The sequence below is a fragment of the Fukomys damarensis genome, unplaced genomic scaffold (genome assembly GCF_012274545.1).
Source record: "Fukomys damarensis isolate Sample0158 unplaced genomic scaffold, DMR_v1.0_HiC HiC_scaffold_5, whole genome shotgun sequence".
NCBI lineage: Eukaryota > Metazoa > Chordata > Mammalia > Rodentia > Bathyergidae > Fukomys > Fukomys damarensis.
In genome coordinates, this window is record NW_022900917.1 from 54,070,819 (window position 1) to 54,082,573 (window position 11,755).

Consider the following 11,755-nt stretch of genomic DNA (forward strand, 5'->3'; position numbering starts at 1 on the left):
AAAAAAAAAAAAAAAAAAAAAAATGGGTGATAGACCGTTCAGGCATTTGATTGTGGAGAAGAAGCATTTTTAAGCACCATCTAAAGATAAATTAAAATAGGCTGTAATAGTGCTGAAGAGGACACTATGGATATTTCTTAACAGTTTTCGTAGTCTTAGTCTCCCTGCTGTTCTGTTGCTGTTTTCTGTCTGTTTCTGTCTTCCTGTCTTTCTCAGTCTCTCTCTCTGTCTCTACTCGTATGTACACCATCATCCACATGTGAGTACAGAGTTATGTGTATGTACATGCGTTGGAAAGACGGAGAGAAATGGAAAGAACTGGATAGATTTGAGTCTTATTCAAGAGTAAAACTAATGGGTTTTTTTCTCATGGGTTCATTGGTATGAATGATAATCGGGGGTTGTTAAGGGCGATTCCTAAGCGTTGACTTAATTGGCTAAATTTGTGTTAGTGTCATTTGCTGACACAGAAAACTCAGAAAAGAGCAAATAAAAAGGAAAATGTTAATTTAGTCTTAAATTAAGTATGTTGAATTTGAGGTACCTTTAAAACATTCAAAGGAAGTTAGTTGAAGCTGGGAGGCCTGAAGATGAATGGTAGTTGAAACTGTGAAAATGAATGACGTTACTGCGCCTTGGAGTATAAATCAATGCTTGCTTTTGGAGAATGAAACTGTAAAAACAAGTTAAAATCAGAACAGTGTCAGTTCCCAGAAGCAGATGGCATTATAAGAAAGGAGTGGCCAGTGGAGATTATGAGGAAAAGTAAAATGGAAATTGAAAACATATCCATTGGGTTTAATGACAGAAGGGGATCATCAGTGAGTGATCTTTGCAAGAATTGTATTTTCTTAATCCATAGCCCTCATACTTCACCCAGAAATTCTTTGATACCTCCTCATACTAAAAGTCTGTACTCTATCACTTGATATTCAACTTTTTTATGATTTCACTGAAACTTAATCTTAAAACCGTGTATCTCCCAGCTTTTGAATACCTGAAGCACAGTGAAATAGACTGACTCATCATTTTTTAAATTAATTAATTTTATTGGTATATTTTAGGTATACAATATAATGACATTCATCATTGAGAATTTGTACCCCTCCACTCCTCCCTATTGACAAAGACTTTGTTTCCATTTTCTTATATTAATTCCATTCCCTTCTTTCCTTCCCCCTCCCCTCCCACTTTCCTTTCCCCTTTGCCCCTTTTCTTACTATTTCACTTTATCTATTATACCTTTTAGTCCTTATTTTCACTTGCAGTTTCTCACACCAGAAAAACTATTCAGTATTTACACGTGTGTCCTATTTATTTCATTTAAGAGTACTGCCTCAATATACATCCATTTAGCTAGAAATGTCTTTCATTTCTTGTTCTTCATTTTAGTAATCCTGGTACTACTACTTCATTTCTAGTACTTCATGTTATGAAAAAAAAATTTCTTTATCCAGTCTCCAGTTAATGAACATTTGGGCTGTTTCCAAGGTTTAGTTACTACAAACTGTGCTGCTAGAAACATGGGTGATCATATATCACTGTGGTGTCATTCTTCTATTCTTTTGGGAAAATAAGCAACAGGAATAGGTGGGTCAGACTCATCATCCCTTAATAGTTGTCTTCCTGTTGTCTTTGTTCTTTATGCTTTTTCCTTCACCAGTACTGACCTTTAGGGCCCAGGCCAAACTGTTCCCTGTTGGTTTCTCACTGCCCACTCATTGGGATCTTCACTCTGAACTTCTGAGTATTTTCTTTTCACCTTCCAGATGATGCATATCACAAATGATCTCATTTTACTTACTTTGTACTTGAGACTTTGTAAGCTCCTTAATATCAGAGACTTGTTTGACTAGAATTATTGCTTTTAAATACCTCTAATATTTCCTGAATGAATGAAATTTTAGAAATACACTCAGTGGAAAATAACCTGTTTGTCAGTCACTGTGGTGAGTATGTGAAGTTACCATTTCAAGTTCATTTAACCCTTTACTAACTATGCATTACTTCTCATTTCACAGATGTGAAATAGGACATTTTTAGAATACATCTTTGAGTTAGGGTTTATGGGTTTAAAGGTTAGGATCTAAATTATATGTGTTCATGCATATACTATGTACATATAAAATAATCTAAATAGAAATAAGCTGATTTAAAGGTAAAAATTGTTGAAATTTGCCATTAATTTGGTGAAAAATAAATAGCTTTAGAAATGTCTTGCTATATTCGAATTGACTTTGCCATTGCTGTAACTTAATGAAAATACCTATTGAACTCTGTAAATTGAGGCAACAAAGTAAAGTATATTAGTTCATTCTTTGTTTTCCTCACTTTTTCATATTACATTGCTTGATATAATTGTTAGCTGTGTAAGGTAATAAATGAAAAAGATATTGGAGTTTATTATTGGCTGAAAAGGGCTGAGTCATTCATTTGCATACTAGAAATTTCTACTACACATTTTCTTCTAAATTTTTTTCTTCAGTTCATTTTTTATTTTCATTTTCATTTTCTTATATTTTTTCTTTTCCCTTATTACCTTTCCCCTACCCTTTCCTCTTTCCCTAGACCTTCAGCCCTTTTCTTCCTATTTCACATTGTCAATTATCTCATTAGTATCTTATGTACTATTATAGTTTTTCACATCAGAGAAACTATTCAGTATTTACACACGTGTAACTTATTTATTTCACTTAGGAGTATATGCTCAATTTGTATCCATTTTCCTATGAATGAATCTAATTTCTCATTCTTTATGGCTGAGTAGTATTCCATTTTATAGAAAAACCACATCTTCTTTATCCAGTCTCCTATTGATGGGCAAATGGGCTGTTTTCCAAGTTTTAGCTATTACAAATTGTGCCACTATAAACATAGGTGTGCATATATCACTGTGGTATGATTCCTTTAATTCTTTTGGAAAGTTACCCAGCAGAGGGATGGCTGGGTCAAATGGGTCTAGTCCCAGCTCTTTGATGTATCTCCATGTTGATTTCCATAGTGGTTGCACCAGTCTGCACTCCCACCAACTATGGAGAAGGGTTCCTTTCTCCCCACAACCCTGCCAACATTTGTTATTGTTTGATTTCTTGATAGCAGCCATTCTTTGTGGGGTGAGGTGGAATCTCAGTGTTGTTTTCATCTGCATCTCACAAATGACCAGTGATGTGGAACATTTTTTCATATATTTACTTGATACTTTTACTTCTTTGTCTGAGAAATGTCTGTTCATTTCACATGCCCATTTTTGAATCAGGTCTTTATATTTGGGGGGACTGATTATTTTGAGTTCTTTATATATTCTAGATAAGAGCCCTTTGTCTGAGGAGCATCTAATAAAAATTTTTTCCCACATTGTAGTTTGTCTTTTAGTTCTGTTGATGGTTTCTTTTGCAGTGCAGAAGCTTTTTAATAAGATGAGATCCCTTTGTTGATTCTTTCTGCTAGTTTCCATGCTACTGAGGATTTGTTAATAGTCTTTTCCTGTGCCACTGTCTTCAAGAGTTCTGCCTAACTTATCCTCCAGCAAGTTTAGTGTTTCTTTTCTAATATTTAGATCTTTAATCCACTTGAACTTTAGTTTAGTGCATAGTGAAAGATAAGGGTCTAGTTTTAATCTTTGGCAGGTTGAAATCCAGTTTTTCCAACACCATTTATTAAAGAGACTATCTTTTCTCCAGTGAGGATGGTTGGCCCCTTTGTCAAAGATGAGGTAGCTGAGTACATCTGGAGTTGTTTTTCTATCTTCCAGTCTGTTTCACTGATCCTCAGGTCTGTTTCTTTGCCAGTACTTTGCTGTTTTTATCACAGTGGCTTTGTAGTATAGTTTCAAATTGGGAATTGTTATACCTGCTACCATGTCTCCATTGCCTAGGATGGCTTTTGCTATTCTAGGTCTCTTCTGGTTCTGAATGAATCTTTGGATTTTTTTTTTTCTAGTTCTGCAAAATAAAGAGTTGGAATTTCAATTGGTATTGCATTGAATCTGTATAGTAGCTTTGGACATATGGCCATTTTCACTATGTTGATTTCTTCCTACCTAGGAGCAGGGGATATCTTTCCATTTTCTTATATCCTCTTCAATCTCTTCTTTCAGAGTGCTGTAGTTTTCAGTGTAGAGGTCTTTTGCTTCTTTCGTTAGATTGATTCCTAGATACTTCATTTTTTTGGATGTTATTTTAAAGGAATTGTTTACCTACTTTCTCTCTCAGTAAGTCTGTTATTTGTATACAAGAAGGCTATTGATTTTTGAGTGTTGACCTTGTATTCAGCTACACTGCTAAAAGAGTCAATTAAGTCTAGAAGTCTTTTGGTGGAACTTTTTGGATCTTCATGTAGAGATTTGTATCATCAGCAAATAATGACAGTTTAAGTTCTTCTTTTCCTATCTTTATTGCTTTAATTTCTTTCTCTTGTCTAATTGCTGTGGCTAATGTTTCCAGAACTATATTGAAGAGGAGTGGCAATAGTGGGCATCCTTGTCTTGTTCCTGATTTTAACATGAAGGCTTTTAGTTTTTGGTCATTTAATATGATGTTGGCTTTTGGTTTTTCATAGATAGCCTTTATTAAGTTGAGATATAGACCATCTATTCCAATTTTTTGCAGGGTTTTTATCATGAATGGGTGTTGAATTTTGTCAAATGCTTTTTCTGAATCTATCAAGAGGATCATATGGTTTTTGTCCTTGACTCTGTTAATACAGTGTATTACATTTATTGACATATATGTTGAACCATCCTTACATCCCTGGTATAAATCCGACTTGGTCAAGATGTATGATCTTCTTGATGATCCTCTATATTCTGGTTGCTCGTATCTTATTAAGGATTTTTGCATCTATATTCATTAAGGAGATTGGCCTGTAGTTCTCTTTTTTAGTTGGGTCTTTCCCTGGTTAGGGAATCAAAGTGATACTTGCTTCCAGGAATGAATTTGGAAGTATTGCTTCCCTTTCAATTTCACTGAAACGTTTAAAGAGTAGTGGCAGTATTTCTTCTCTAAATGTCTTGTAAAACTCAGCTGTTGAATCCACGAGGACCTGGGCTTTTCTTTGTTGGTAAACTTTTAATTACATTTTTAATTTCACTGATTGTAATTGGATTATATAGATTGTTTTTATCTTCTTCATTCAACATTGCTAATTCATAAGTATTTAAAAATCTGTTCTTTGTTTTCCATTTTATTAGACTGCAGGTTCTCAAAGTAGGTATTGATGATCCTCTGGATTTCTGTTGGATCTGTTGACTTCACCTTTTTCATTCCTAATTGCATGGATCTGAGCCTTTTCTTTCCTTTTTTGATAAGGTTAGCTAAGGGTTTATCAATTTTATTTATTCTTTCAAAAAACCAACTCTTCAATTCATTTATTTTTTGTATCATTTTCTTAGTTTCCATTGCATTGATTTCTGTTCTAATCTTTATAATTTTCTCTCTTGTGCAAGCTTTGAGGTTTTCTTGCTCTTGTTTTTCTAGGAGTCTAACATTCATCGTTAGGTTGTTTATTTGAGCTCACTCTGTTTTCCTAGTGTGGGCATTCAGTGCTATGAATTTTCCACATAGAACTGCTTTCATTGTGTCCCATAGATTCTGTGTGTTGTATTGGCATTATCATTTATTTGTAAAAAAATGTCCAGTTTATTCTTTAATTTCCTCTGTGACCCACTGATTATTCTGGAGAGTGTTGTTCAATTTCCAAGTGTTTCTGAAGTTCTTACGGTTTCTTATGCTATTGATCTCCAGCTTGATTGCACTAAAATCTGATAATATATAGGGGATAACTTCAATTCCTTTACATTTATTTAAACCTGTTCTATGAGCTAGTTTGTGGTCTATCTTGGAGAATGACCCATGTGCAGCTAAAAAGAATGTATATTCTGATTTTATGGGGTGGAACACTCTATAGACATTTATTAAGTCCATATGTTCAAACGCTTGGTTCAGTTCTAGTATTTCATTGTTGATCGTTTTGCCTAGATGATCTGTCTATTTGTGATAGTGGGGTACTTAGATCCCCTGCTACAATTGCATTAGTGCTTATTTGGTTTTTCATGTTACTTAATATTTGTTTTATATAGTTGGGGGTATTAATATTTGGTGCATATATGTTTATGATTGTCATCTTTTCCTTTTGAATTGTCCCCTTTGCAAGGATGTAGTGGCCTTCTTTGTCTCTCTTAATCATTTTTGGTTTGAAATGTACTTTTTTTGAGAATAATATTGCTATCCCTGCTTTTTTCTGGGCTCCTGTTGTGTAGAGAATTGTTTTCCATCCTTTCACTTTCAGTCTATGGGCTTCTTTTTGCACTAGGTGTGTTTCTTGTATACAACATATTATTGGATTTTGCTTCTTTATCCATTCTGCCAGTCTATATCTCTTGATTGATGAATTGAGGCCATTGACATTGTTGGTTATAACTGCTATGTACTGACTTATTATTGTCATGTTATTGTCCTTTTGTTGACTCTTTTTACTCTTTTCCCTTCTCCTTTTAGTTTCGGGCCTTTCCTATTTCATTTGGTCTGTTGGTCCTCATGGTGTTGTGATCTTCATTGTCTTTTTCTAGGATATTGTTTAGAATTCCTTGTAGTGCTGGTTTGATGTTCATGAAGTTTGTCAGGTTTTCTTTGTCATGGAAGTATCTTATTTCCCCATCCATTTTGAAAGAGAGTGTTGCAGGGTACATCAGTCTAGGTTGGAGGTTGTTTTCTTTTAGGACTTGAAATACTTCACTCCAGGCTCTCCTTGCCCTAAGGGTTTGTGTTGAAAAGTCTGCTGTGATTCTGATGGGCTTTCCTTTGCATGTGATTTGTTTCTTTTCTCTTACTGCTTGTGTGAACAGCTTTCTTAAGTCATTTGTATTTTCTCCTGGTACATCATGGATTCCTATCAGTCTTATATTATTCTTCTTTACATCATCTAGGAGTTGTTGGATCAATTTCTTGTGATCCCTTACTGATTTTAAGAGACCCCTCTTTTCATGGTCACTGAGTCATTCCTATCTTCTGTATCTGAGATTCTATCTTTGCATTCTTTTATTCTTGTGTGAACACTTTCAATAGAGTATTTAATCTCCTGGATATCTGTTTGAATCTGTTTTATGGATTTCATTTCTTTCCTCTGTTGGGCATTCATTGTTTCCATTTCTTTCTTATGCTGGGCCTTCATGGCCTCTATCATGGTCCTGAGCTCCTCTATTTTTTTGTCGGTTTCTGTTCTAGAGTCTTGAATCATGACTTTCATTTTGTTCACCATCTCTATGGTTATCTGGGAGATTGTTTCTGTTTTGAATTTTTGTAGAGCCTGATTGATCTGTTTTGTTACTTTCTGTGCTATGAGTTCAGGGGGTCCTGCTGGTTCACTATCAGACTTTTCATCCTCCTTTGCCCTACTGTTTGCTGTTGGTAAACTGGGAGTCTGTCTTTGTGTCTTGCTTAAGTGTTTTCTCATTTTTACTTTTGTTGTTGGGTTGTCCCTGGTTTAATTTCTGGGTTATTACTCAAATCTTCCTGATATAGTTGTGCTTTAGCTTTTGAGTCTTCAATGACTCATAGACATTCTCATTTTCCCCATATCAGAGAAGACATCTCATCAAATCAGTCATAATCCTCTAGCCCAATTGATACAATCAACAACACAATAGGATTAAGCACAACCCACACATTGACCATTTGTGGTAGTCCTCAATTCATCACATTTAAACCATGTGAACCAAATTAAAATCAAGAAGCAACCCAAAATATGTTTGCAGTGAATATACTCTTGAACATAGCATCTTTACCATTTAGGATGGGGGCTTAGTCAGCGTTAGGGTGAGAAGAGTAGACAAGAAAAAGAGTTGAAGAAGTTTTCAAGTGAAGCCAGAGGCCACAGCATGACCCTACAATCTTTAAGAAACTGTTAAATTCAAAGGGGAAAGACAGAGTGCAAGAATAAGGACAAGAATATAGCCACTTAACAGCAATAAGGGCTCACTTTCATTTGAAACTATTGACCCTTGAGTGAGGTAAAATGACAGAAGAAAAGAACATAAAAAAGAAAAAATGATAAAAGAAGAAATTTGAGTTAGGGCAGGAGCAGAAACAGAAAAGGAGATGACGGATAATATGGTGGAGCAAGAGACTGAATTGGAGAAAGAGGACAGAAAAAAGAAAGAATTTTCAGAGTGGAATGAGGAAAAGATAGAAATGAATTTGACGGGACTCTTTCAGATTATACCTCTGCTGTCATAATATACAATGTGTGCAGCTATGTGCAGAACTAAGTCCCTTGATCTCAGCTAGCCAATGGCAGACCCCTGAGATTCAGACTGATTTTGGTCTGCAAGGCCCAAGTTGAGTTCCCTGACCTCCTGCAGGGTTGAACTCCGCAAAATTCTATTACAGGCTCCTTCTGCCCTTTCTTTGAAGATGCTTTAAGTCTGGAGCTCAGAAAAAATGCCCTTTATGACCACCTGTGCCTCTGCAGAGTGGATCCAAGGACTGGCACAATCAGGAGGCCTGAATGCAGGAGGGGGCAACGATGGGGGTGTTGCAGGGGTGCCCGCATGGCTATCTTCATTACTGGAGCTGATGATGGTTCAGGCAGGGGAGGGTGTGGCCACCCAGTCCCACTGACTGGGCCCAAACAGGCTTCCTTGCTGGCACTCTCTTCAGTTCATTTTAATATGTTTATCAGGGCCAAGGATTTAGCTCAGTGGTTCCACCGTCTGCCTCGCAAGCATGAGGACCCGAGTTCAATCCCTGGCACCAAAAAACAAAACAAAAACCAATAAAATATTTATCATATGCAAAGCATTTCTGTGCTCACAAATGGAAAAATACTAAGATGTATCTTAAGGAGTTAATAATTGGTATAAAAAATGGCCAAGTGGAAAGTAACTATAACTTAAAGGTTAATAAAATAAGTATAAGAAATTTGAATGAATGCACTGAGAAGAAAATCATTCATTCTGAGAGGAAATGAGGGGCCAAATTTAGGAGAACTACTTGAAAGTAGTCGTATATAAAATCTTTACATTGTTACTAAAATAATAATGGTTTCCTTTTGTTTTCTTAATAGACCAAGAATGCTGTTCAAGCTTTGATTGATAAGCACCAAAGAATACCAGGAAACATTATGAGTGCTTTGTTAGAACGTTTTCATAAAAAACAAAGGATCAATTAGAAGATGATTTAATATATCTATATTAATATGTTTGTGGCTGTGGTACTGTCTTTTGAATTTTATAGGTCTTATAGTTAGTATTTTTTAAAAAATCATGTTAATAAGCATCTTTCTTAGAATTTGTTTAAATTTATATTGTCAGTTTGTTTTGCAATCAATTGTCAAATTTAATCAGTAACTTATTACATACCTAAAAATTCAGAAAATGATCAGATTTCATTTGTAAATTCTAAATATTGTATTCTTAATAATGTATTAAAAACATATAGATTCTTGAAAGTAAGTTTTTTTAATAATAGCAGTTTAGGTTAAGCAAATATTCCTGAACAATGTATCGTAATTTCTGTATCCATTGGACAGAGCTGATTTTGAGAGAGGGTATAAACTAGGATTTAGCACAGTTGATGAGTTAGCAAAGAATGCTTTTATTTGTCCCTCTTTTGCTTCATGTTTTAGGGTGAGTCATGTAATGTTTTTGTCCCTCCATAATTTACTTCTTAAAAACATGATAATATTATGAAGATATTTTTGTTTACCTTTCTAAAAAATTAGTTTTATTGGTACATTTAGGTATACAATATAATGACATCATTGGAAATTTGCACCTTTACATAATCTATCTTGGTTCTCATTTTTTAACTTTTTTTTTTTTTTTTGAGACAGGGTTTTGCTAAGTCGCTAAGTTGCCTGGGCTAAGCTCCAACTTGCTGTTGTCCTGCCTCAGCTTCCCAGAGTACTGGGATTATAGGTTTGCACCACTACACCTGCCTAGAATGTTGCTATTTAACTTGTTTATATTTACTGCAATTGATAATTGTCAAACCAGAATTATAACTGAATTAATTAAATAACACCAAAATCCTCTAGGAGATATGTAGGTATTTTACCCATCAGATGTTCAAATTATTTCCATAGGTGTGATGTCCAGTTGCCAAGCACAGTGGAAAAGATGTACTGTTTTGCAAACCAAATAAAAAGAAATTAGGTAAATTATAATTTCTAATTGTTATTTTTATAATTTATTATATTTTTAACAAGAGCCTGTAAACAAACTATAGGGTGCATTGTTAGCCCTGTAATACAACGTTTAATAGCGCAAGAATAAAAATCACTATCACACTCTGTTTTCCACATTAGAATCTGATTCTAGGTTGAGGAAAGCAAAACTAAAGAAAGTTTTGCTTTTGGGTGATCTTGTGACTCATTCTGTTTGACTTTGAAACCAGTCAAATGGCATATTGTTTTAAAAAAATACACACTTAAACAATAAATTTATGTGAACACAAAGCCCTCTAAAAGTTAATGGCTTTTGAATTGTTGTCTTCTTGAAGATTAATTTTTAAGAGTATCTAATTTAAAAAGTTTCAAAAAATCAAATGGAGTATCTCCTCTCCTTTTTAGATGTTAAAGTACTTGTGTTTTATATAGATTTTTGTATTTCAAATGTATACTTATGTGTAATGTATATAAAATTAATGTAAAATAAAAATAAAACAATTGCAGTTCAATTTCTTCTGAAATTGTATATGTGATATTTTCTTAATGTTTTAAACTGATTTTTAATTTTGTTCTGCACACTTCTAATCAACAATCATGTCTCAACCACAATGAATAAACCTTACTTTTCAATGTAGTAAATACATTTCAGTGAAAAAAGTCAATGTGTAGATTGGATTTTTCTATTTCTAAAAATAAAACAAAACAAAAAAAACCTGAGGATTTGAAAGACATCACACTGAATCTGTAGATTCCTTTTGGTAGTATTGTCACTTTAACAATATTAAGTTCTTCAATCAATGAAATGGGATGTATTCCATTTCCCAAAGAAATTTTTAATTTCATTGAACATTTTATTGTTTTGTATATAACTGTTTCATCCTCTTTATTATATTTATCCTTAAGTATTTTATTCTTTTTCGTGCTATTATATATGGAATTGTTTTCTTATTTTTTAGTTGTTCATTGTTACTGTATAGAAATGCAATTTCATTTTGTTGATTTTTATATTAACTTTGCTGAATTTGTATATTAGCTATAACCGTTTTTTGTTTGTTTTTCTAAGTTTATTGGTACATTTTAGGTATACAGTACAGTTACATTCATCATTGGGATCTTGTACCTTTACATGACAGATCTTGGGTGTAATTTTTTCCCCATACCCTTGCCCTCCCTTCACCCCCTCCTCCCTTCCTTATTTATAAAATCTTTATTTCCATTTTTTTCATTTTCTCATATGTTTTTCTTTTCCCTTATTTCCTTTCCCCTACCCGTCCCACTTCCCCTACAGCTTTAGCCTCTTTCTTCCTATTTCACATTATAACAGGTTTTTTATTGTGTGTGCCTGGAATCTATATATGGAGTTTTCAACTTTTTAAAAAAATTCATTAAGTTTATTGGTACATTGTAGGTATACAATATGACATTCATCATTAGAAATTTGTAACTGTATATGATATATCTTGGTTCTTACCCCATTTCCCTGCCCTCCCTTCCACCCCTCTATTCCTCTCTACAAAAACTTCGTTTCCATTTTTTCATATTTATTCCTTTTCTTTCTCCTTTGGGCCTTATATTCCTACTTCACATTATC

The 11,755-nt window shown here is 34.1% G+C and overlaps 1 protein-coding gene across 2 annotated transcripts in view; it reads left to right on the forward strand.

Annotated features, from left to right (window-relative positions):
• Positions 1-9,741, forward strand: part of Tmem68 (transmembrane protein 68) — a 39,043-nt gene extending 29,302 nt beyond the window's left edge. For both annotated transcript variants that reach the window (XM_010611118.3, XM_010611117.3), the window contains exon 8: positions 9,061-9,741. In XM_010611118.3, the coding sequence (XP_010609420.1) occupies positions 9,061-9,165 (105 nt within the window). In that variant the 3' untranslated portion in view covers positions 9,166-9,741. The remainder of the gene's footprint in view (positions 1-9,060) is intronic.
• The last annotated feature ends 2,014 nt before the right edge of the window (positions 9,742-11,755 follow it).